Source organism: Prionailurus bengalensis, chromosome A2 (genome assembly GCF_016509475.1).
Source record: "Prionailurus bengalensis isolate Pbe53 chromosome A2, Fcat_Pben_1.1_paternal_pri, whole genome shotgun sequence".
NCBI classification, from domain to species: Eukaryota; Metazoa; Chordata; class Mammalia; order Carnivora; family Felidae; genus Prionailurus; species Prionailurus bengalensis.
Genome location: NC_057348.1, coordinates 115,094,283 through 115,121,462, shown reverse-complemented (window position 1 = coordinate 115,121,462; position 27,180 = coordinate 115,094,283). Strand labels below are relative to the sequence as shown.

Here is a 27,180-nt window from a genome sequence, read left to right as displayed (position 1 = left end):
AATATAGTTTTTCCAAAAGAACTTAGGAGGATGATGTAACATCCCTACTAGCTAAGAATTAACAATATAGACAAATTTTGAACTCACAGATTTAAACCGATTCTCTCAAAGTTTTTTTTACTGAGCAATTATTGTTTTACTGTTTTTTTTAACCAAATCAAGTACTCTGTCAAGACTTAAAAAATGAACAATTATTTGTGAATAAATTATGTTGTATTTCTGATTAGTACATTTCATTTTCTTTAGATAATGAAATAATTTGAGTCTGTTATGAAATTAGATATAACAAACAAATTCACACTTCCTTCTTTTCTGTCATGGCCAGAGTTCTGATCTTTATTTTTGAGAAGAACAATAGCAATTTATGTATACAAATACAAACGCACCAAAGACACCACTACCTAGAATACAGCACTACAGCTGTTAGCTCTTTCAGTTAACCAAATTAAATAGGATTATTCGTTTGTTTTGTCCTTTTCCAAGACAAACGCTTATTTATGTTTCTCACCGTCTCTACCAAACCTCAGTAAAATTAGAACATTTCAGTTACAGAAATCGCTAATCCTACAAGGTCGGTCTCAGCTTCTTTGGTCTTAGGGCAGCTTCAACGAAAACGTGGTCTCGGCATAGTTGACTTTACCCGGAATTTTTCGTTTGCTTTTTTTGGAGGGGTTGTTTGGTTTTGCTTAAAACAACCCTGTGGACCACAAAAGGGGGTTAGAAAGGGAGGGGGCAGAAAGAGTCGGTTTTTCTAGAAGCCCAGGAAAATTCAGGTATCTGAAAACGCATTTTCTTGTTTTAACTAAAAAAGAGGTATAAATTCTAAGATGTTGGAAAGGGGCAGGGAGCCTATGTGACTCCAGCTGGTGAGCATGGCGCAAACCGAGGACCTCCGGGTGCTGGACGTTGGGGGAAGGGTGGGGACTCTGCGGGCACCACGCGGTCAGCCCAAGGGGCGGGCTCCACACGCACACGAACTATTTTCTACTCTTCCTTAGTTACCTCCCTTTTTCCTCCTTGGGGGTTGGGGTTGGGGGCTCGAAGTTAAAGGGCAGGAAAAATGAGAACACGAAGAGAACTCAATCCCACCCCTCAACAACAAAACCAATGAGAGGGAGCAAAGAGTTATTTTCGCGCCACAAAAGATGGAAATCCAAGGGAGGCTCGGGGTCCAATGAATGGAAACCAGCAAACAGCTCCGGCGGAGGCAGCCGACGGTGATAGGCTCCCTCCGTCCACCAATCGGGTGAGCGAAGAAGGCCCCCCCGCCCCCTCCCCAGCCAGGGGCGGTGTCTCTCTCCACGCCGGTTGCTCAACTTGGTCTCGGCCAGTCGGCCCCGCGGAGCGCGAAACTCCGCCCCGGGGCCGCGTTTGCGCGCCGCGTGCCCCCGTCTCGCTGCCCCGCCCCGCCCCGGACCGAGGCTCAGGGCTGAACCAGGGCTACTTGCAGTCTCTCTCCGTGGGTACCAAACCTCCCCCAGCGCCAGGCAGCCTCTCGTGCACTCGAAATAGGCCTGAACACACGCTGCCTGGTCGGTTGCCGCGGCCCATGGGCGGGCGGGCGCACGCTGGAGGAGGAGGACCTCAGGTGATGTGTGGCGAGGGGAACTGTAGAGGTTCCCCTGACCCCTACGTCCAACTCGTCCATAGCTCGGCGCGGAGGAACAGACCCCGAGGCGGAGCCAGGAAGTGCCTGTCCCGCCACAGGGCCAGTGATCGAGGCCCTCCGAAGCGAGCAGGCGATCGACGAAGGATCTTCACAGTGGGAGCTGCAAGAATCCCTCCCTCTTTTTCCGGGCAGAGCCAGTGGCAAAAGGAAACAGCCCCATCTTCTCATCTCCTGGGGCACTATTTCTGATTTTAAACAAAAATTACTGAAGGCAGATTCTGGAGAGCAGAGTTAGGTTATCACTTATCATGCATCTGGTTTAAACACTAAGTCCAGGAGAGCTGTTTGAAGGAGCAAGAGTATGTTAAAAAACACCTATGGGGCCCAGGCGAGGACGCGGCGGGCATTGCGTGCCCACCCCGCGGTAAGGACTTCGGCTCTCCGGTGGTCCCAGAAGCGGCCGGGTGTTAGGAGGGGTAGCATTAAGAATGCCCTTTGTTTCGCCTCTACCTGCTCAGCCTTCGCTCATAACCTGTGGATACAGCAACGGTAACCGACCTTCTAAACAGTTTTTCTCCTTTAATAGTACACTGATCCATAAACATTTTTATTGCCTTCAGGAGATAAGGAGTAGGTGCAGCTGTCCAAAGAGTAAACAGGCTGCAGTTGGTGACACTCAGCCGCATCAGAGCACACACAATAGGTGGGATTCTCTCGTGGGGTTAAAATTAGGAGCTGCAACTGCTTCGGCAAGAACTCGAGTAGCCCATATGCAGTGTTAATTTCCTGTGTGAGACTCCTTGGAAGACTGGAAGTTAGACTAACCTTACATTCATTTTTGAAAATCCACTAAAGATACTTTTGCACTTGAAATGCCAGTAAAAAGACAGTTACCCATGTTCTTTTTACTCAGCCAGTGAATACATAGTTACCCCTTAAATGGTTGGAAGACTGGAAGTGGAGTGCACTGTATTCACCACCCTTTGATGTCTGAGCTTATAGAACTCCTGTATGTTTCTAAGGTCCAAGACGGAGTATCCAGTTTGTTAAAATAATACACAGATTAAGTTCACGAGTTCCAGGAACATATTTCATCAAAACAGCACACAGTTGTCTTAAATTCCAGCTGTTAGATGTGTTTGATAGTGACCGACAGCACGGGCTAGTATTTATGGAAAATGAACAATTTATCCCATGCTTTAGAAGTAGATACTTCCTTAGGTCGCAGTTTTAGTAAGAGCAAATACAGTGACCAATCCAGAAGGCACCATTCAAATGACTTTGGAAGCAAGCTGAATATAGAAGATTTGTTCTTAATGAAAAATTACTAAAAGCTAAATGATCCAAAGGCTGGTTTGCAATATTTAAAGAGATACTTAGAAAAGCAAATATTACTGAGTGAAAACACATTTCTCCAAATAGCTTTTGATCACATGCGACAGGTACATGAAAAAAAATTAATCATTTTTGATATTTACATTTTGAGTACTATGTAAGTTAAAGGAAGAATACATATTTTTTCTTTTTTAGAGCAAAGGGCTTCTTTTTAAAAACATGAAAAGGAAAATTAAGCTCTTTTTGTAAAAGTTAAACCTAACCATAAACTTAAAATCTCACCATCCAAATGTTCTTTATAGAACTCATAATATAGTTCTAAGTATTATTACACAATAGCACATCGATCTTATAAAGTAAAAGCATTTCACTAAATTAAATGTCAATGAAAATACTGTGAAAGTGAGTTTATATTTTTTATATTTAAAAAGTTGGATTTGCTTGGCAGAAAAAGAAAAACCTGTTAGAACAGTTGCATTTAAAATGGATGATCTGACACCTTCCGGTTCCTTAACACAAAATTATAAGTTCCTTTTAAAAGAAAAGATGTAAATGCTTCATGCAATAATTTCCACATGTTGAAAAAATTGTCATTCATCTTTTAATTGGACAACATACACTTTTAAATGCCATACACAGATTTGACAGAGAAACGAACTCATCAATTTTAAATACTGAAATGTTTCCACTTAAATCATATTTTCTCTATCACACAATATATTTTCTACTAAGAGTACCAGGTCATTAAAGATTCCTGTTTATATTTCCCTGCTACATAGAATTTCATTCGCTTTTTTAAAACTAATCATTTTTCGTCTTTTCCATGGAATACCTGTGAAAAATATACCACCAGTAACTGGTGGAAATGAAGCTTTTGAGTAGAGTGCACAATGATTAAACGGCACTTGCAGATTTCCACAAGAACCCGAGCACTGTGTTCATTTCCGTATTCCTCTTCTCCAGTCTACATTTTGTTGGCCCAGTAAAGGCTTCACCGGGCCCAGACCCTCCCCCACACACCCACCATTGTACTCGTTACATCCAGGGGAAATTATGAATGGTTCTCATGGCCAAATGCCGGCAAAAACGAGGCAGAAAAAGATTTCAACAATTTTTCAAGTGCGAATATCACCTAGGGGTAACGCAGAGCGGTCCTCCTTGTTAAGAGTCCCAAGTTCTCCAACTAAAATTCTTTAAATAAAAGTACCAGCCTACCCCACTCCTCCTGCTCTGGAAACTACAGGAAGAAATGGTTTCCGTTTAGATACCGACTTGTCCCACTATGACTTCTCTCCTCCGGCCTCCGAGGCTCGGGGACCCCCCCCCCCCCATCCCCACGCCAAATACCTCCGCCCCTACGCTCCCCTCCCCCACTGGTGGCCAAGCCCGCCCCCGGCCTCATTTATCTCTGAGCCTTTTCTGAATCGCGCAACCAATCGCAAACGCGAAGCCGAGAGCCAACGCGAGCGCAGGCGGAGGAGGTGTCGCCCAGACACCCGCCCAGGACGCCGCGGGCTCCCATCCCCCACCGCCCTGGCTCGGGGCCGCCCCACTTCCCCCGGGCCCGGGCCCTTGAAGGGTGCATAAGGTGGGGCGCGTCTGCCCGCTTCTCTCGCCCCCTCCCATCCCACCCCCTCGCTGCGTTTCCGCCCTTGCCAGCTCTGGAAACGTGCTTGCGGCTTTGCAGAGGTTATACTTCAAATGTCATCAAAGCCACAAGGCGAGTTCGAAATTGCGACTCTTTGGGCTTGTTAATTACCTATTTAAAAAAATCGAATATTTAAAACTCTGGTAACTAGAGCTGAGAAATTGCCTAATTAGCACCTCCACCCGAATCTCATTAAAAAAAAAAAAAAAATCTTCCCTTCCTCCCCTCCCCCTCAGGATCCGCCCCGACCAGATAACCCTTTCTAAACTCTGTTGTGACAATCAGCGCCGCCAGCCGCGCTCCCCTCCGCGCCCCGGCTGAGGCTCCTTTAGCATTTTTTTTCCCTCTTCCTCCTCCCTTCTCAGGGTCTCTCGCTCAAGCTCGTTTCCCCTCCCCCTCTCTTCCTCCTTTTTCCCCCGAAACCCACTCTAATTCAGGCGCTGGGATTCCTCACGTGAGACGTTGATTTGTAGTTTGAACACGTGGCTCATTCAAAAAGCCGGACACTCGGAGCGGATTTTTTTCCGCCTCCTGCGCCTTCCTCCCCCCCCCCTTCCCCCTCCCTCCTGCCAGTCACCCTTCGGGGTTTTTTTTTTTTTTTTTTTTTTTTTTTTTTTTAAGGGGAGGCGGCGCTTGCCCTCACGTAGTGTGATATTTTCACAGTCCGCTGGCCGATGCCAAAGGGGTTGGGGAGGAAGAGACAAAAAGTAGTTCTTCTCCCCTCCTCCTCCTCTCCTTTTTTCGCTAATCCCGCCTCCTCCTCAGAGTTAGGAAGACTCGTTGATGCGTTTGGGTTGTAGCAAGGCTTTTTCTTTTCTCTCTCTCTTTTTTTTTTAATATTCAGAAAAGGAAAAACAAGAACCTTCGGATTTGATTCTTCGCTCGTCGTTCTTGTTCTTGGTTGTAACTGTGTTGGTGTGTTTTAACGGCGAGAAAACGAAGAGAACAAAACCCGCCGGAGCCCTCCATCACTGTGGGTGGTTTTAATTTTTCGTTTTCCTGTGAATTTTTTTTTTTAAATAACAACCACTCTTCACAATGAACAAACTGTATATCGGAAACCTCAGCGAGAATGCGGTCCCTTCGGACCTGGAAAGTATCTTCAAGGACGCCAAGATCCCGGTGTCGGGACCCTTCCTGGTGAAGACTGGTTACGCGTTCGTGGACTGTCCGGACGAGAGCTGGGCCCTTAAGGCCATCGAGGCGCTTTCAGGTGGGCCCGCCCCAGCCCCGCCGGCGCGCCCGCTCCAGCCCCGCGCAGCCCGCCCGGGCCTGCCAGGGTCGCGCACCCGGAGCTAGGCCCGCGGCTGCCACCGGGACGTCCACACAGGGCCCCAGGCCCAGGCGAGAGCGGGCGGGGAGGTGGGGCGAGGCCCGGGCGCCCACGCGCGCGAGGTCCAGGGTGCTCGCTTCAGCTTGGGCTCCAACCCGGCTCCCCTCCTCCCGGGGCGTTGCGGGCAGACGGCGGACGCGCTGTCCAGAAAGCCCCGGTGCGGGCTCGGACGGGAGCTGGGCTGGGGGAGGCGCGACCGCGAGCGCCGGACTCTCAGCGCTTGCCCCGCCCGGGCCCAGGCGCGGGCTCCGGTCTCCGGCACGCCGGGCCTTGGGGGCCGAGCGCGGACGCCCGTTTCTTCCTCGCTCCCTCCCTTCCTTTCTCTCTTTGCACGTTATTTACGGTGTTGGTTTCGCAGTTCCCCCGTCTCCCCCCAGACCCCAGGCGCGGGAGAACACAAAGTGGCCTCGACCCTGCTGCAGAGTGAGGCCGCGGGCTGGTGCCTAAACACAGGCGGCCCGGCGCTTCCTCTAGATCCTGCGGGACGCAGGCTGGTGCGACCTGGGTTCCACGCTCAACCTCCCCGCGTCCCACGAGCTAGAGGGGCAGGTGGGCGAGGGCGGCGGGTGGTCGCGGGCAAGGGGGCCCCAGCTGCGGCGCCCTGCCTCGGCCTCTCTCTTCGCCCCGGCCTCGGGGGGTGGCGGGGCATGCTCCGCGCGCGCGGGACCTTGCGTGGCGGGGCTGCGCCCAAGTCCCTCCGGGAGCCCGTGTTTTTTTGCGTGGCGGGCGCCGCGCTGTCCTTCGCGCCTTGTTCATTCTGTGCGGAGGTGTATCTCTGGCGGTGCACTCTGCGCCTACCCTGTTCCTAGAGGGCCTGGGCTTGAAGCCGGAGAAGGGCCCGGCGTCCCTCCCTGAAAAAAGCCAGCGTAGCCGGCTCTTCGGAGTTTGTCTTATGGGAGTGTCCAGGGAGGTGGGTGGAAGGGCCGCCGGTTCTGCGGCTGTCGTGGGGTTGGGTGACCCCCTGAGGTGGGCGGAGGCGGCCTGGGGGTAGAATGTTACCCAGGTGGTGGGCTAGCCAGTCGACCCCCGCCCCCCCAAACTGTAAGTTGTACACACAGCCCCGAGGGGTCAGCTTTCCACCCGCGCGGGTCCGGGCTTCCCTTCCGGCCTTGAGACGCATCCGTGCCGTGGGGGTCTCTGGTCACTTGTGTCGCCGCTTAGGCTGGGCGGGTCCTTATTGCGGGAAGAGCGGCTAAACCCGGCCAACTGTCTTCCACCTCTTGTCTGTCCGCAGGTAAAGTGGAACTGCACGGGAAATTTATGGAAGTTGAGCACTCAGTCCCAAAAAGACAAAGGTGAGCTTATTTATCATGTTCTCATTAATTCTTTTCTCACTTTTTTATTGGGAGGAAAGATTCAACACAGCTGAAAACTTCTTTTTCTCCCATGCTTTTTGGATGGCTTTATTTTATTGCTGGATGGCTCGGCGTTTCTTATTCCTTGCATTTAAGTTTATGGCAGGTGTGTGCGTGCGCGCTGCTAAGGAATAAAGGTCTTGTGTGTGGTTCTTGCCACTGGATTATTACTGGTGAAGAAGTCTCTCAAAGAAGCCCTCACAGCTGTATGTTCTTCTAAGGTGCTGCAATAGGAAATCAAAGTCTTGAAGGGTGATTTGGGGACTCTGTAGGAATTAGGAAGTAGTGGGTGACCCTCTTCCACCCCCACTACCCACCTACAAGTACAGGATAGGGGAAAGCCGCTGCAGACACGCGTGGGTGTGGAGTGCCTTTTCTTCTCTGCCCCCAGTTGGCGGCGAGGAGTCAGAGAGGCCTCGGAGGCGGTCTGTGTATCTGAGAAGAGTGAAATTTGCTGATTGGAACACGTGAGTGAATGCCTGGGCTTCTCCTGCCCAGAAGCGCCTTTTCAGTCATTCTAGAGTTACACAGGTTGCTGCATACCAGCCTTTTGTTTCCCGCCCCTTCTCCCCCCCCCCCCCCCCCCCCCCCCCCCCCCCCCCCCCCCCCCCCCCCCCCCCCCCCCCCCCCCCCCCCCCCCCCCCCCCCCCCCCCCCCCCCCCCCCCGCCACAATATTTTTGCTTAGAAATAACCACCAAGAGAGCAAAGACTAAAGATCTGTACTACTTACGTACTGGGATTGCACTTTTTGGAGAGCATGTGTAGTGTGTCACTTTACAAAACGTTTGGAGACTGTTTTAACCTCTGGAGTATTTTGAAGAAATGGCTCCTTTCTCAAGAGCAGGCCAGATTCTCGCTCTGTCGCTAACTGGAAAGGCGATGCTCCCTAACTGGTGCTGGGTTTAGCTTGTGCTTTTCTGGGTTTTACAAGGTGAGGTTAGAGTTTCTGCTTTTCTCCTCCCATTCTCCCCGCTTCTAAACCTGGGCTAAGCAATAAGCTGAAAGTTAATCTAAATAAACTAGGACTGCATGTGTCTGGTTGGATATAGGAGAGTGTGTGTGCTGGAGGGCAGGAGAGGTTTGCTGTGCATTTCTCTGGTGCTCTGCAGAGAGAGATGGCTGTATAAAATGTCATCTGCTTATTTCTATATTGAGCTCTCTCTCTTTCAGGTAAAGCATTTTTACAAACCTTGTTTTTTGTTAGCTGGAATTTTGTGGATTTCTCTTGTTCATGTACTTAATTTTCATTAGGACAGTTGAGAAGACATTTGTTGGATGAGATAGGTTTAGTTCCAGTTGGGAGTTTTGGTGGGGTCAAGTTATTTCACATATAGAGGGGTATTCTTTGTTAAAAGTTTCTAAAACAATAGAAAGGTACTGAAAAGTATCTAAATTGATTTCTCTTTAATAGGAATTAGAAAATTGAGGGTAAAGTCCTATCTCCTTAAAAAATTTAAAGACATAGTCTAAATTGTATACCTAAGGGAAAAAAATGTAAGTACATTCTGCAAATTCTAATTGGTTTCATGTTTAGCCTGTGTGTCCTAATTTTCTTCAAATGTTGAATAAAAAAGAGGCAAATGGTTGTGTCGGACTGGCATTTGAGCATTTGAGAGTTTCTAAATTTAAATGTTAAATGTCTGGCATTTTTCAGATACAATTTATGGACCTGCATGTAAATGCAGATTACTTAGCTTTGCTCTCCTGATTTTCTTTTCTAGCCTGGTGTGAATTTCTCCCCATGTGTAGTGAATTAAATTAAAAACATCTGGTAACAGCCTGTTTTATTCTTAAAGACTTTTGCCCAACCTAAAAAACGTACTTGTTACTTTATAACGAACAGGGGTTCCTCTTAGGAAAGCATATAAGGTAAAATGCCACCAGTGGAGCAAGTATTTATATCAATGGATGCTTTTTCGTTTCATTAACAACGTAGATTAAAATTTCAGGCTTTATTTTGGCTTACCTTAAAATGCTTAGTATTTTTTAAAAAATGTTTTAACATTTGTGAGAGAGGCAGAGGCAGAGAATCCTTAGTAGGCTCCACACTGACAGCAGAGAGCCAGATGCAGGGCTCCAACTCAGGAACTGTGAGACCATGACCTGAGCCAAAGTTGGACGCTTAACTGACTGAGCCACCCAGGCACCCTTAAAATGCTCAGGATTTTAAATAACTATGTTAGTAGCAAGTAGGAATGAGTACATTGGAGACAACTATTTACAGATGGGGGAACAACCAAGTAAGTCCTTTTCTAGTGTTGAGATGGTGAAAAACAAAAGTAGAGGTTTCTTTTTCTGAGGGAAATTTGCTGGAAATCTGTATTACAGTCTTGTAACTGAACCTTGGAACTGTGATACAGTTTCCCTTATCTGGACTGTTCCCCTGTCTGAATAGGCTTTGGGAGAGGGCTGAGAAGACACCCTGGTGAGTCATGCTTATCCCCTATAAGGGTCAAGCAGTTGTACTGGTGACCGTGCGTTGAATGCTGCAGACCAGTCCTTGGCCAAGTGAGCCTGCTGGACTTCTGGGTGGAGTTCTTTGTGCTGAGCAGCCCTTGCATTCCATCCCATCACCATGTGGGCATCTGAGGCAGGCACACCCACTTGTGCAGTAGTGACCTTTATACCTGCTGTGCAAGGCATGTTGGGAGCCTGGTGCTGAAGAATGCTTATGGCAGCACTCTGAGATGGATGAATGGGCTTGCAGCAACTAAACAAGGCCCAGGAGGCAATTTGAAGCTTTGACGTGCTGGCCCAACTCTGACTGGGAGCTGAGCTGGGTAAGGAACCTTTCAGGAAGGGGCACTGTTGAGTTTGGTTCTGACCAAGCTTAGCTCCTGATTTACTGAAGTCTCCAGGGAATGTGGAAGGAATGTTGCTTTGCTGCATTCAGATATCCCTCAGTTGTGGAGGATTATAGCACTATTTCACAGAGTTTGAGAGCCCCGTGTCCAGAATGAAGAGAAAATTGCACTGAGTATCTGTGATAGTGTTGCGCTTTCGATTTCTAAAATAAAAGCTCTAGCACATGAATACTTGGCTTCCCTCTGAGGTATAATCCTAAACACTCCCTCCTCCCCGCTCTGCCTTGTTGGATAAGGGTGGGTGTAAAAATTGTGTGGCTTTGAAGACTGTAGCTCTCTTGGATTGGAAGAACCACTGGTATCTTGTGGGACCTCATAGGTGCCCATCTGTGATGTAAATCGAACCGATTTCCTTTTTTATATTGTGGGCTGTTGGGCCTGGGAGAGGGAATAGGAAAGTTTCTGACACTCTTGGAACAGAGAGGATGGTAGTTTCAGTTGGTTTGTGATGACTTTTTTAAGTTATGAAAATTTTTCACATTTTTGGTTTTTTATAGCTTAAACTTGCTTATGATTTAGCTGTCAGTATTAAGATTATGTGAAGGCAAAATATATGTGAATAAAGGATAAAAAATAGTAGGATATTATAGTTAATATTTTTTCCAGGAAGGATCCATTAAACCAGACTGGTGTCTCAGCTCACATGTCGGTGTTTTTTGTTTCCTTAAAAAATGAAAATGAAGTGAACAACTTATTTCCATATTACAATCTTGAGGTTAACATGTAAATTAGATAGACATAGTATAAACTTTTTTTAATGATTTATTTTTTTATTTTTTGGAGACAATACGAGTAGGGGAGGGGAAGAGAGAGAGGGAGACACAGACTCCAAAGCAGGCTCCAGGCTCTGAGCTGTCAGTACAGAGCCTGATGCGGGGGCTCGAACTCCTGAATCATGAGATCATGACCTGAGCCAAAATCAGACGCTTAACTGACTGTTGAGCCACCCAGGCTCCCCAAAGAGACATAGTAAAAAAAAGTTACTGGAGTTTTAAATGTATCTTACTTTGAATGGCTATTTAAAAGCTAGTGCTGCATTTTAACCACTGTTCGGTATAGACTGGGATGGTGTGCATGTGTACATTAGCTAGGGCATATGATCCTGTTGTCCCGGGCCAAGAAAAGTTGCTTTCTTTTTTTTTTTTTTTTTTTTTTTTTTTCAACGTTTTATTTTACTTTTTTTGGGACAGAGAGAGACAGAGCATGAACGGGGGAGGGGCAGAGAGAGAGGGAGACACAGAATCGGAAACAGGCTCCAGGCTCTGAGCCATCAGCCCAGAGCCTGATGCGGGGCTCGAACTCACGGACCGCGAGATCGTGACCTGGCTGAAGTCGGACGCTTAACCGACTGCGCCACCCAGGCGCCCCAAGAAAAGTTGCTTTCTAATTTAATTCTTTAAAAGTTTTTATTTATTTTATTTTGAGAGACAGAGCACAAGCAGGGGAAAGGCAGAGAGAGAGGGAGACAGAATCCCAAGCAGGATCTGCACCATCAGCACAGAGCCCAGTGTGGGGCTCGAACTCATAAACTGTGAGATCATGACCCCAGCCAAAATCAGAGTGCCCCAAAAGCTTGTTCTTTAATGCTGAACATTTGAACGTAGGCATGAACAGTTGTGTTGGTCCTTGCTTATTAGTTTCATACAGGTGAATATTGTGAGTTAGATTTCTCTTACAGAGATGTGGGGTTCTGAATGTTAGGAAACTCTTCATTGCTGGTAAAGAATCATAAGCAGTGTCTTTGGAGTGCCCAGTTTAAGGTCAGTAGTGCATGACTGCTTAAGTGATAGTAGCCAACAAGATTTTTCTTGATTTCATGTTGTTTCCTCAGTACAGCTTGAGGGAGAGTAAAAGATTTCTTACTTTGGCATTATTAGAATTAAAACATATAAGTGAATGTTGATAAGTAGCTTCTGTGTGGCTGTCCACAGTAACAAGGAAGACACTATGGAAACATGACATGTGCCTGGAGCCAGTGGGAATTGAGAATCTTGGCTTCTGTTTCTGGCTTTCCTTTTGATTTATTTGTGTGATCACTTACATTCTCTGTCCATGCCAAATGCCACTATAATAAACTAACGGGGCATAGTTCTGAGGTTTGCTGTTCTGCTTGAAATGAGTTACCAGCTAAGGCTTAAAAATACCTTTTGGAACTAGATATGAGGTTTTCCCTGTAAGGAGCTTGTATTTGCTGTTGTTTGGTAGCTCAGTCACTTTTGCGTGTGTACCTCTTTAGGGCAGTCAGCAAGAGGGAAATGATCTTTGTCATATTTTGAAATCCTTTTGTGAGCCATACCATTGCAGTTAATGTGTTGTTATAGGTCTTGGATTTTGTATTAAAGTGAAGCTGTTGAACCACCTGGATATACATTTGAAGCAACTCTTTGTAATTGTCTTTAACAGTGTTGAGATATAAACTTTCCTAGCGGTCACTAATTTTTGAATTGTAGGATCTATCTATTTTTTATTATATGATTTATGTATCCACCAACTTTGGCAGTTGGTTTAGTCTGGGAGGATGGAGAAAGGCTGTGCTATTCTTAGCCAAGTTTCCTTTATTAACTGTTGCCTCTGATTCAAGCTTCTAGAGTCACAAGACAGGAGGTGGCAGTGTGGTAGCAGTGACCAAGGGATAGGATTGGCGTTTTAGTTAGAACTCTGCCCCATAAATCTGATGTTTAAAAAATTGGCGTGAATCGCCAGGGTTTTGCTTGAAAGCTGGTGGCAAATACTTTTCAGTGCTCTATTAAAACTGAGGGTGTAATTTATCGCGGTCTGAAACTGCTGTTGGGCAAGTATTGGTAAATAAACACAGTTGTAAACATTAATATAGTATGTGGATTTTCTTGCCCTGAAGGGGAATACATAGTACATAAATTATGCATTGTAGAGAGGTATCTTGAAACCATTTAATTTGATTAGGAGGTAGTTTGAAGTTATTATACATGGATTCTTTGAGAAATCTAATCGAACTAGAAATTTCTTGTAAAGATTTTATTTTATACCCAATGTGGGGCTCCAACTCAAAATCCTGAGATCAAGAGTCACACATTCCACCAACTGAGCCAGTCAGCCCCCTCCCAAGTGGATCTCTCTAAGTTAAGAGAGGCTTAAGTCCTTAGGATAGCTGGCATTATCACTTAGTTGTTTAGAAGTTGATTCCACTGCTATCTTGGTGTTTCCAGTTATCTCTTGCTGCATAACAAACTACCCCAAAACTTAGTGACTCAAAACAACTTATTTTTCCTCATGATTCTCTGGGTCTGCTTGGCGATAGTTTCTGTTCCATGTGGTGTCATTTTGGGTCATTTACTGAGCTGGTCTAAAATGTCTAAGGAGGCTTCATTAACATGGCTGGCCTCTTCGTGCTGGTCTACGTGACTTTTCTCCACAAGATACCTGAACGCTTGGTAGTAGCCCTTGGCTGCCAAGTGAGAGTAGAAACTGCTAGGCCTCCTAAAGGCTAGGCCCAGAATTGGCACATTATTCTATCCCATTCTGTCGACCAAAGCAAGTCACAAGGCCAGCACAGATTCAAGGGGGATATGGAAGTAGTCTCCATCTCTTGATGGTAGAGTGGTATGAATGTACAGAGGGGAAGGAATTGATAGTGTGACTGTCTTTGTAGATTGTTTTCCATACATGAGAGGAGGGGAGGAGTAGTGGCTTCAAAGTGATGGGAACCTAAAATATCTGAAAATTGCATTTAGCACTAGAAATGGGGAACCAGTTTCCATTGTAATATTTTGGCAAGAGATGATAATATTAGCTTTGGAGGTAATGAATAGTGGTCAGTGTGTATTTTGAAAGAAACAGTTATGAGGATTTGCTGATAGATTAGATGAAAGCTTTGAGAAAAGTAAAGCATGATAAGATTTTTTGGTCAGGGTGCCTGGGTGGCTCAGTTGATTAAGCATCCAACTCTTGGTTTTGGCTCAGGTTGTGATCTCACTATTGATTAGTGAGTTTGAGTCCTGCGTCAAGCTATTTGCTGTCAGTGCAGAGCCTGCTTGGGATTCTTTTTCTCTGACTCTCTGCCTCTCCCAGCTTGTGCTCTCTCTCTCTCTCTTGAAATAAATAAACTTAAAAAATCTCTCAATAAAACCTTTTTTTTTTTTTTTTTGGCGGGGGTGGGGAGGTCAGAAAAGCTAGATGGAGAGTGGTGTCATTTACCACAATGGAGAGTATTGGGGAAGGAGCAAATTCTTGGGTAGAAATCAAGAGCTTCATTTTTGGCATATTATGTCTCTAATGCTGGTTAGAAATTTAAGTGAAGAAGTCAAGTAGGTAGTTGAATATATCAATCGAGCGTAGGAATTGGAGGTGAAAATTAGAGGTGTTATTAGCTTGTGATATTTAATATCCTAGAATTGGACAAGATTACTAAGGGACTGAGTATGGGGCTTTAGGAGGGAGGAGAGGACCAGCAAAGGAGAATGAGGGAGGCCAGTAAGGTAGAGGAAAGCAAGCAGAGTGAACTGCTTCTGGGAGGGAGATTCATGGAGAAAGCCTGTGGATAGGAAGGTGTAGTCAACACTGTGGAATGTCAGTGAGAGTTTGTGATTTGGATGGATGAATGTGAATGGGATTGGTATTAAGTCTCCGTCTTCTCGTTGGGCAGTAGGTAGATGGAGAGTGATTTTACAAATTTTGGAGCAACCTGGACTGTAGCCTTTCTTTCAGAAGTCATTATCTTAATTTTTTAACTTTCCAGAAACGACTCTGATCATGTTATATTTATAACTTGCTAGAGATGGAAGAGTCCTAAGTTTAGTAGATCCTCTTGCCCGTGGACAGGACTTGTTTGAGTTGACCTACTCTGGCATCTGTTTCAACAGTTGTGGTGACTGAGCTCACTTTCTAGATAACCCATTCTACTTTTTATTAATATGCATTTGGAAAATTCTGTGAAGCTGGCTTAGGTTCCAAGGCAGCGTAGACCAAGTCCAGTGTTTCTCTGTGGTTTTCTAAAGACTTGATTTGAGGAGGTTAACTAATTGGAATTAAAATAAAAACTTAAAAAACAAAAACAAAAAGACTTGATTTGACAAGCAGGGTTGAAACTATTGGCCAAAACATTTATGGATATCATGGGCTGAATTTAAAATACTTGAATCATTTTGTTATTTTAGGATGCTGAATAAGTAAAGCATTCCTTCCATTTTATTCATACAATTTTAGCTATAAGAAATACAAGAAACCTTTTGTATAAAGTACCCTAAATTGCCTCATTTTCGCTTATTTAAAAACCCGGTCCTTAGTAAAGCAGCTTTCTCCTCAAATTGTGAATCCTGGTTTTGGTCACAGAAGTCACCAAAACCAGGTGATGTGTTAGATCAGTTGATGGGAGACAGATGACTTGATCTGATTAACTTTTTAAAATGTGTATTTATTTTTGAGAGAGGGAGGGGTGGGAGGGGCAGAGAGAGAGGGAGACATAGAATCCCAACCTGGTTCTGCACTTGTCAGTGCAGAGCCTGATACAGGGCTTGAATCCATGAACCGTGAGATTATGGTCTGAGCCGAACAAAATAAAGAGTCGGACTCTCAACTGACTGAGCCACCCAGGCACCCCTGATTAATACTTTTTAAGACTTGGTTTATGCAAGTCCTTTGATCAGTAAAGTACTACTTTCAGAATGTGTCCAATACCTTCTATTTTAAGAAAGGAAAACCAATGAAAATGAGATAGCACAATAGATTTTTTAGTGGTATTAGTTATTCTACCAAAGGATTCTCCATAAAGATTTGAGAGAAGTGACTTGCCCAGGGCACTGCAGGTAATTAGTGGAACCCATTTTCCACATCCTTTGACTCTGCCCTGCCTTCATTCCTCTCATTTAAGTTGTCAAATCCTCAAAGTGGCTTACACAGCAACTTGCTCATGTTTGCAGTGGCATGTTGGAGCAGAGATGTCCTGTTTTCTTACTTTCTCTGAAGAAAAAAGAAATCTTGTTTGGCTTCTTTGAAGGGTTGATTTATTGTCTTCCTGTAGGAAAAAGACAAGTATAGGTATTCTGGAATCTGGGGCTTACTATAGAGTAAAAACATCTGGGTGTCCTGTTTCAAGATGGAAAGAGGAACTGCTTCTTCCTTGAAGGTATTTTTTTTTTAAATTTTTTTTAGCAGCTTCATCTTGATATAAATGAACTGCAGAGAAGTTGGAGGAGGGCCCAACGAGGTATGAGAGTAGAACAGAGGGCATGAGGAGGTAGATGCCATGGCTTTGTTGCAGCCATGTGATCGTGACTCCTGGGGTATGTTTTAGATTGCAAAAGAGGTAGACGTGTCCGGAATGGCGTCCATGGTGCCTGGTTGTTCCAGCTCTTCACCAAGTTTAGTAGGATCCTGGCTTGCAGAAGGAAGTTGTTTAAACTTGGGATATTGTTAAGAACTAGGAGACTGGGGGGAGGAATTGTGCTGGAACTTTCTGATTAGGAGCCTTGATGCTTTTACCATGTGCCCTTGGTGAACTGAAGGGCATCACCAGAAGAATGTGGGACATGAGGTCTAAGATCTGGGTTTGAATCCCAACTCCATGTTCTAAATGCATGATGTTGAGGGGTGCTTGGGTGGCTCAGTTGATTAAACTTCAGCTCGGCCGGCTTCAGCTCAGGTCATGATCTTGTGGTTTGTGGGTTTGAGCCCTGCATTGGGCTCTGTGCTGACAGCTCAGAGCCTGGAGCCTGTTTCAGATTCCATGTCTCCCCCTCTCTCTGTCCCTCCCCAGCTCACACTCTGTCTTTCTCTCAGAAATAAATAAACGTTAAAAAAAAAAAAAAAGTTTAAATGCATGTTGATGATTAAGGATGAGGAAATTAAAGCTTGGGGAGGTTAGAATAATAGTAAAGGATGCCTGATAGGATCTTGGGGACAATGTTTAAAGCATCAATGTACATTATCATTCAGTAGTAACCTCTGGTTGATGTTGTATTTTTCCACTTGAGATTCAAATACGAATGCTGGATGTAGATTACAATTAGTGGTAACAGAAATAAGAAAAACTTTTGTTCTGATTTTGAATGTGGATTCATGTAAGTAGAAATGTAAGTAGAAATCTGTGAGTCGTGTGTTATTGGGGTTTTTTTTTGCAAATGGAGGAGCATTTTTTTTTTTTTTACTACTTAGTTTTATTTATTTATTTTTAAATTTACATCCAAATTAGTTAGCATATGGTGCAACAATGATTTCAGGAGTAGATTTCTTAGTACCCCTTACCCATTTAGCCCATCCCCCCTCCCACAACCCCTCTAGTAACCCTCAGTTCTCCATATTTATGAGTCTCTTCTGTTTTGTCCCCCTCCCTATTTTTATATTATTTTTGTTTCTCTTCCCTTATGTTCATCTGTTTTGTCTCTTAAAGTCCTCATATGAGTGAAATCATATGATATTGGTCTTTCTCTGACTCATTTCACTTAGCATAATAGCCTCCAGTTCCATCCACGTAGTTGCAAATGGCAAGATTTCATTCTTTTTGATTGCCGAGTAATACTTCATTGTGTATATATATACATATATATATATACATATATACATATATATGTATATATATACACAATGAAGCATATATGTATATATATATATGTATATATATACACACACACACACCACATCTTTATCCATTCATCCATTGATGGACATTTGGGCTCTTTCCATACTTTGGCTGTTGTTGATAGTGCTGCTATAAACATTCGGGTGCATGTGCCCCTTCTAAACAGCATCCCTGTGTCCTTTGGATAAATACCTAGTAGTGCAGTTGCTGGGTCGTAGGATAGTTCTGTTTTTAGTTTTTTGAGGAACCTCCATTCTGTTTTCCAGAGTGGCTGCACCAGCTTGCGTTCCTACCAACAATGCAAAAGATGCTCTTTCTCCACATACTTGCCAACATCTGTTGTTGCCTGAGCCATTCTGACAGGTGTAGGGTGGTATCTCATTGTGGTTTTGATTTGTATTTCCCTGATGAGGAGTGATGATCGTTTTTTCATGTGTCAGTTGGCCATCTGGATGTCTTTCTTGGAGAAGTGTCTATTCATGTCTTTTGCCCATTTCTTCACTGGATTATTTGTTTTTTGGGTGTTGAGTTTGATAAGTTCTTTATAGATTTTGGATACTAACCCTTTATGCGATATGTCATTTGCAAATATCTTCTCCCATTCTGTCGGTTTCCTTTTAGTTTTGCTGATTGTTTCCTTCGCTGTGCAGAAGCTTTTTATTTTGATGGGGTCCCAGTAGTTCATTTTTGCTTTTGTTTCCCTTGCCTTCAGAGATGTGTTGAGTAAGGGGTTGCTGTAGCCAAGATCAAAGAAGTTTTTGCCTGCTTTCTACTCGAGGATTTTGATGGCTTCCTGTCTTACATTTAGGTCTTTCATCCATTTTGAGTTTATTTTTGTGTATGGTGTAAAAAGTGGTCCAGGTTCATTCTTCTGAATGTCGCTGTCCAGATTTCCCAGCACCGCTTGCTGAAGAGACTGTCTTTATTCCATTGGATATTCTTTCCTGCTTTGTCAAAGATTAGTTGGCTATATGTTTGTGGGTCCATTTCTGGGTTCTCTATTCTGTTCCATTGATCTGAGTGTCTGTTCTTGTGCCAGGACCATACTGTCTTGATGATTACAGCTTTGTAGTATAGCTTGAAGTCCGGAATTGTGATGCCTCCTTCTTTGGTTTTCTTTTTCAAGATTGCTTTGGCTATTCAGGGTCTTTTCTGGTTCCATACAAATTTTAGGATTATTTGTTCTAGCTCTGTGAAGAATGCTGGTGTTACTTTGACAGGGATTGCATTGAGTATGTAGATTGCCTTGGGTAATACTGACATTTTAACAATATTCTTCCTATCCAGGAGCATGGAATCTTTTTCCATTTTTTTGTATCTTCAGTTCTTTCATAAGCCTTCTATAGTTTTCAGCGTATAGATTTTTCACCTCTTTGGTTAGATTTCTTCCTAGGTATTTTATGGGTTTTGGTGATGTATGACCTTTTTAAAAAAAAATCACGGTGTAGGGGCGCCTGGGTGGCGCAGTCGGTTAAGTGTCCGACTTCAGCCAGGTCACGATCTCGCGGCCCGTGAGTTTGAGCCCCGCGTCGGGCTCTGGGCTGATGGCTCAGAGCCTGGAGCCTGTTTCTGATTCTGTGTCTCCCTCTCTCTCTGCCCCTCCCCCGTTCATGCTCTGTGTCTCTCTGTCCCAAAAATAAATAAACGTTGAAAAAAAAAATTAAAAAAAAAAATCACGGTGTAACCTAGACACAATATTAACAGCTTGAATTTTTACCTGTGTATACATTCAAATTAATTCAGAACACATGAAATAAAATGTGAAAAGACTTGTTTTTCAATCCTCTCCATCTCCATGTATTTCCCAGGTCTTCCAGCTGGCAATTTGGTTTATTATTTTACAGAAATTCTTCTATGTATGTGTTGATAAACATTTTTTAAAATTTATTTATGTATTTGAGTGAGACAGAGAGCAAGTCAGGGAGGGGCAGAGAGAAACTCCCAAGCAAGCTCCGGGTGGCCAGCTAGCACAGAGCCCAATGTTTGTAAAAATTAAGGTAAAAGTTATGAGGATTAAGTTGTGACAGCTTGTAGCTTGAACACCTAGGGTTTATGTTCTCCTAGACTTAGAACCATAGCATTTTGAAGTTTGGGTTTTACCTCAGAGACTAATAATCTGTGAGAACTTGACTAAGACCTATTTTGAGGAAAATTTTGATTAAAAATTAGTTTCCAAAACCAAGTGCTACTCATCTTGCCACACTAGCTGGGCAGATGATGATTGGAGAGCTTGATGGAAAGAACCTATGATGATGGGGCACCTGGGTGGCTCAGTGGGTTAAGTGTCCCACTCTTGATTTCAGCTCAGGTCTTGATCCCAGGGTCCTGGTATTTAGCCCTGTGTCTGGCTCCACACTGAGTGTGGAGCCTGCTTAAGATTCATATTCCCTCTCCCCCTTTCCCCCTCTCCCCCTTTCCCCCTCTCTCCCTTTCCCCCTCTCCCCTCCTCTCTTCCCCACCTCTGTCTAAACAAAACAGAAAACAGACCATAAACACCTGTGATGGCTTTCAGCTATGGAATAAGTCATGGGATGAGGATGAAAGGTACAACACAGAGAATGTAGTCCATGGTGCTCTGATAGCCTTGTATGGTGAGTGATGATGGCTGTGCTTGTGAGCAGAGCATAATGTATAGGCTAGTTGAATTACTATGTTGTACACCTGAAGCTAATGTAACATTGTGCGTCAAATATAATGAATTAGCAAATAAAGAACCTGTGATGGTAAAGCTGTTCAAGAAATGATTGTGTTCTCCCCTGTGATTCCCAAATGTCTGTTTTAAAAACAGTCAGGGGCTCCTGGGTGGCTCAGTGGGTTAAGCATCCGACTTTAGCTCAGGTCATGATCTCATGGTTGGTGGGTTCGAATCCCACATTGGGCTCTGTGCTGACAGCTCAGAGCCTGGGGCCTGCTTCAGATTCTGAATCTCCCTCTCTACCCCTCCCCCGCTTGTGCTCTGTCTCTTTCTCTCTCTCAAAAATAAATAAACATTAGGAAAAAATTAAAAACAGTTGCTTTTGCAAAAATACAGAGGCTCTTGTGTTGATATTTTTTTTTGAGATAAGTGTGGTTTAGAATTTAAATTTTAATGTAATTTTAGTATTTTTGGGTGCTAGAATACCTTTCTTTTATGTTTATTTTGAGAGCGTATGAATGAGAGTGTGAGCATGTGAGTGGGGGAAGCGCAGAGGGAGAGGGAGGGAATCCCAAGCAGGATCCCTGCTGTCAATGAGAAGCCCATTGGGGGCTCCATCTCAGGAACTGTGAGATCATGACCTGAGCTCAAATCAAGAGTCCGATGTGCAACCGACTCAGCCACCCAGGCGCCCCTAGTTGACCTATTTCTGCATTTTTCTTTTGAGATTCAGAAATGAGTTTATTTCCCGTGGCTTCTACAAATGGTTTTTTTTTTTTTTTTTTTTGGAAGACTTATTTATTTTTGAGAGAGAAAGAGTCCAAGAGGGGAAGGGGCAGAGAGGGGTGGGGGACAGAAGATCTGAAGCCGGCTCTGTGCCGGCATCACATCAGCAAGCCTGATGCGGGGCTCTAACTCACAAACTGTGAGATCATGACCTGAGCCAAAGATGCTCAACTGACTGAGCCACCCAGGTGCCGCAGCTTCTACAAATTTTTAGTTTAACAAGCATAGATTGAGCACTTGGGCTCGTGGTTAGTGCAGTGCTGGGTTTCAGGGGCTAGAAAGAAGAGTAAGATACTTGTTCTGAAGAAAAAAGTACATGGAACATAGTAGCTTTTGCTTTGCTGTTTCAATGCCTGGGTGATATTTTTTGTCTTGGACACCAGCAGTGAATCACTATGGCAGAGGGTGGATGAATACCTCTGCAGGTAAAGAGAAGGTGTACATATGTCACGGGGTATATATGGTATAACCCAGAATTATGGGGGGGTATTAGGCTTAGCTGGATATTGGTACAGCCAGCCAGAGACAGGTTCAGGGAGAGACGTTAAGGTAGACAGAGGCTAACTGTGTCCAGTGGAGATGGAAGAGGCAGGAGGGACAGCAGGAGCCAAGGCATGTAAGTGTGAAATATCTTGGTTTGTGTAGGGGAACTACAAGCTGTTTGGGATTAGAGAGGCTCAAGTGTGAGGCAGCGTAGTGATGGAGACTGAGCCTACAGGAGTGCTGAGAGCAGTCTGTGTGCTCGAGGAGCAACCATTATTTAATTTTTGATGTGTTTAACTTTAGGGGCTCAGTTGGTTATTTGGGATCATTATGCAAGACTTGATGCCTAGGTTAATGTTAGGTTCTGGTCACCGGAGATCATCTAGAAATGCTTTTACCTCTGAAGTGCTTTGTGAGAACAACTGTGCCCCAGCACATTCCATGGGATTTAGGGCTGTTTTTAGCCTTCTGATGGGGTAATTAGGGTAAATCATGATAGGACTAGGAACCCTTACTAAGGCTGTCTGAGCCAGTGTTGTTGTTACTACCTTTTTTAGGTTATGTATGACAAGATAGTCCTGAGTAGCGATGATTAAAGCACCTGGTATTTGATTTTTATTAACGCATCAAATGATAGAATGAACCATTGGAGAAAATTGAGACCTTTCTGTGTGCACATACTGTTAAGCAAAATGAGGGGCCGCAGTAAAGCACAACAGTGGGGAGGGCCAGTGACATCTTGCTTGGAATCACCAAGACCTCAGTTGGAATCCTTGCTCAGCTCTGTGATCCTGGGCAAACTGATTAAACTCTCCGAGCCTCTCAGTTTATAAATAAGGGCAGTAAAACCTATTGCACAAGGTTGTTGGGAATTAACTGATATTTGTAAAGGATTCCTTGGAGTATCTGACACCTAAGTGGTATTGTCTCATATTAATAAGCTTGTATGTTTGCATATGGCAATTGAAAATAAAAGGTAATTATTCTCGCATAATCCCGTGATTAATGTCTCATATGTACATAGAAAGGTTTCACGTTTCTTTGTAGAATGAGTTGTGTGTTGTGAATAAGACTTTGTACTTTATATCTAGATGTATAGGTTTTAGGATCCCTAAAGATCTGTATCTAGTTGTGAACTTGTCTTGAGATACTGTTTAAAAACAGAAATAGCTAGGAGGTAAAGAACTATTATTTTCAAAGAGGGAGAAAACATAGTACAAAAAATGTATAAAAAATAAAGTACACAAAAGTGGCAGTTCAGAAGGAGATATCTAAAAAGACGCTTAATCTTGGTAATTAATAGGCAGAACTTGCCTATTAAAATGGTCACTTCCTTGTCAGTTTGGGAAGAAAACAAGGTTGATAATGCCTGGTGTTGGCAAGAGTGTGGAGGAATGCTAGAGAGTAAATTGGCAGAGACTTCTTGGTTTGTTATTTGGCAGTATCTGTTAGTAGAACTTAAAATGGGAATACCTCTCAACCAAATTTCATGGAAAACAACCCAGTTCTCATGGTTTTCTGCAATTTGTAAGCATAGTTTTCAATAATATTGTAAAAGATCTCCAAATCACAGGTCTTGGTGAAAAAATCTCTGGGTAGGAGTCCAGACTACTTGCAGATAAATGTTTTGGTTTTATTATATAACTCATTACATTTTAATAGGTGTTATATACAGATAATCTGGATCTTTTAACATTGCCTACTTTTCAAGCAGAGAGGATCTCTAGCCTTAATTTGACTGGGACATTTAACAGTTAACCATTTCTGAGGTTTAGAAGGTAGATTTTTTTGTTATAGTTTATTTTGAGAGTGCTTGCTTCGGCAGCACATATACCAGAGTTTATTTTGAGAGAGCGAGGAAATGATTGGGAGAAGGGGCAGAGAGAAAGCGGGGGGGGGGGGGGGGGGGGGGGGGGGGGGGTGCGGTGCAGAGGATCCAAAGCCAGGCTCTTTGCTGACAGCAGAGAGCCTGATGAGGGGCTTGAACTCAGAAACCTGTGAAATCATGACCTGAGTTGAGATCAATAGTCATATGCTTAACCGACTGAGCTACCCAGGTGCCCCTTGTTTTTTTTGTTTTTGTTTTTGTTTTTTAGAGCTCTATACCAGACATGGGGCTTGAACTCATGACCCCAAGATCAAGATTGAATGCTCCACTGACTGAGCCAACCAGGCACCCCAGTTTTGCAGTATTTAATGGAAAATCGGAAGTAACTTAAATGTCCATCCAAAGACAATGTACTGTTGTCTTTTATTTTTTTAATTAGTTTTTGAGAGAGAGAGCACACACAAGCAGGGGAGGGGCAGAGAGAGAGAGGAGACACAGAATTTGAAGCAGGCTCTAGGCTCTGACCTGTTAACACAGAGCCTGACATGGGGCTCAAACCCACGAACCGTGAGATCATGACCTGAACTGAAGTCGGATGCTCAACTGACTGAGCCACCCAGGTGCCCTGAAAACGTACGTATTCTAACAAACTATATTGTGGCACATGTTGTAGCAGTTACAAAGAATGATAAAGATTTATATGAGATGACTCTGGAAGAAGAAATTGAAAAGTCAGTTATGGGATAACTCATAAAATACAAGTATTTGATGGGACGTCTGGGTGGCTCAGTTGGTTAAAAGTCTGACTTCAGTTCAGGTCATAAACTCACCGTTCATGAGTTCGAGCCCCTCATCAGGCTCTGTACTGACAGCTCAGAGCCTGGAGCCTGCTTCCGATTCTGTGTCTCCCTCTCTCTCTGCCCCTGCCCTGCTTATGCTTGCTTGCTTGCATGCGCGCACGCTCTCTCTCTCTCTCTCTCTCTCTCTCTCTCTCTCTCTCTCCTCTCTCAAAAATAAACATAAAAAAATTTTTTTTTAAAAACAGGTTTTTGGAAACAAACCTTTGATATGCACATGTTGGTGTAAAAACATAGAATGAGGTCTGGAAGATTGCCCACCATAAAGAGTGGTTATCTGCTCAAAAGGAAACTAATCGCTGAGGGGAGAGGCTAATGGTGGACCCTTGGTTTTACAGCGTGTTCTAATGCTTGTCAGGTTTTTCGTTTTGACCCTTTAAGACTTAAAAACTCAGAACCCCCAAAGAGCTCTTGTTTGTTTTTTTTATTGATCTATATATAATTCATTAGCAATAAAGCGAATAATGTTTGAAATTACTATTTTTAAACGAATAACTAATAAACCCATTATAAACATACGAATTTTGTTTAAAAAAACTTCTAAAACCAAAATAAAAATGAGGAAAATAGAATTAGTTGCAGTTTCTGCAAATTTCTTTAGTGTTTGGCCTAATAGCTGGGTACTCAATTACTTCATGGAATTTACACAGATGTGTAGTTAGAAAAGGAAAGGAATATTTTTAATCATCTCTTTAGAGAGGCGCTTGGGTGGCTCCGTCAGTTAAGCATCCGACTTTGGCTCTGGTCATGATCTCCTGGTTCATGAGTTTGAGCCCCATGTAGGGCTCTGCGCTGACAGCTGGGAGCCTGGAGCTTTCTTAAGATTCTGTCTCCCCCTCTCTGCTCCTTACTCGCTTTCACTCTCTCTTAAAAATAAACATTAAAAAAAAAATCATCTTTTTAGATAATTGTGGATATTTTTTGTTCCTACACCAAAACTCAAGTGGTAGTTTAAGTTTATTTTTTTAACTAAAAAAATTTTTTTTTGACATTTTAAATTTATTTTTGAGAGACAGAGAGTGAGCAGGGGAGGGGCATAGAGAAAGGGAGACACAGAATCCAAAGCAGGCTCCAGGCTCCGAGCTGTCAGCACAGAGCCCGACGCAGGACTTGAACCCACAAACCGTGAGAACATGACCTGAGCCGAAGTCAGATGCTTAACTGACAGAGCCACCAAGGTGCCCCTGTGAAAGTTTATTTAAAAAAAATAAAAAATAAAAAAAAACCCTCACTGACATGATTTCACATTAATGTGATAACTCACATTTCAGCTAGCCTTTAGAAAACTACCATTTGTTGGGGCACCTGGGTGGCTCAGTTGGTTAAGCATCCAGTTCTTGGTTTTATCTCAGGTCATGATCTCACAGTGTGTAGGTTCGAGCCCCACCTCGGACTCTATACTGACAGCAGGGAGCCTGCTTGGGATTCTCTCTTTCCCTCTCTCTCTGCCCCTATCCTGCTCACTCTACCTCTTTCACAAAAAAAACATGTATACATATAAAAAAAGAAACTTGGGTTGTATTTTGCAGCTAGTGCCTGTGAATGCAGGGACGACTACAGTTTAGTGCCACTGCTTTGGTTCATGCTAGGGTGCCAATAGTTTACCCAGCATTTGTTTTTGTCCCATTTGCTTCAGCACAGATGTCAACATAGTGAAAAAGACAGATAACATCTTAGTGTAATAAAAATCGTTTTGACTTCTTGACCTCTTGAAAGTGTCTCAGGGAACCCTCAGGGAACCCTCAGGGACTCGCAAAAGGGGTCCACATATCGTACGTTGAGAATGGCTGCTGTACACTAATGTGATGTTTGAAATTATTTGGATTAGGTTCTCCTGTGAATATGTATTTATATCATAACACAACAGATGGCAGGAACAAGTGAGGACTTTGTGCAACTCCATGGCACGTGAGCCTCGATAGGGAGTCTTACACAAGTCAGTTTGTGACAAACAGGTGTGGGAAGAGCAAAAAAACGAACTAAGCACAAAGGAAAAATCCAGGTGCACGAATGATAGAGTATTTAGCGTAAATAGGGAGCACTTCACAGAAATGCATATGAGCAAAATGAAGTGTGTTTGGACATTTAGGGACCCTCCGTCATGGTTTAAGTTGTTTAAGCCAAAGTGAACCCCACATGTTGGCTACACGGCTTATCTCAGGAAATGAATAATCTCAGTACCTTAGTTATTCCTAAAACATTGAAATAGAATTGTTAGAATCTCAGGGCATCATCACAGTTTCCCAGTTTCTTCCGACAGTTGGGGTGTTTTGAAGCTAGAAGCTTGTGGTGACTCATTGTGTTTGTAGTGATGACCGAGTGAAGAGTCCTGCCTCTGACCTATTTCAGCCAGCTTTCCTTGCCCGAAGTAACTGTGGGTTAAATTTAGAAAATAACTACTTGTGTTGCTATCACAGGAGAGATACTTTTTTTTTTCTTGTAAGAATTTTAATACAACGAGTGACCTTTCGTGTATTTCACTAAGTCTTTTCCATTCTGTATATTTTTTTTCTGGTTTGAGAAAGCTCAGTAGCTTGCTGTTATGTTATCTTTTTGCAAATGGTTCTGTTTTGCTGGTCTTGGATCTTAGCAGTTTTAAAAAGATTGTTTCAACAAATTTCTGAGTATTTACTACTAGGGACTGGACTGCTTTAGGTTCTTGGGAGAGAGAATTAGATGTAACATACAAACAGTCGTGAAGCATAGGTGTAGGTGTAGGGCTGTCTTGCCCACTGGAGCAGCACTGGCCACAGTGACTAAGCAATTGAAATGTGTGTACTCCAAATTTAGATACTGTGTATGTGTGAAATACATACCGGATTTTGAAGACTTTGTTGAAAAAGAGAATTTTTTTAAGTTTTATTTTTAAATAATCTCTGCCCAATGTGGGGCTT

General features: G+C 43.7%; 1 protein-coding gene across 1 annotated transcript in view; it reads left to right on the top strand.

Annotated features, from left to right (window-relative positions):
• The first annotated feature begins 5,242 nt into the window (after positions 1-5,242).
• IGF2BP3 (insulin like growth factor 2 mRNA binding protein 3) overlaps positions 5,243-27,180 on the top strand; it is a 155,183-nt gene continuing 133,245 nt past the window's right edge. The window contains exons 1-2 of the mRNA XM_043589086.1: positions 5,243-5,805; positions 7,160-7,220. Coding sequence (XP_043445021.1) covers positions 5,631-5,805; positions 7,160-7,220 — 236 coding nt within the window. The 5' untranslated portion in view covers positions 5,243-5,630. The remainder of the gene's footprint in view (positions 5,806-7,159; positions 7,221-27,180) is intronic.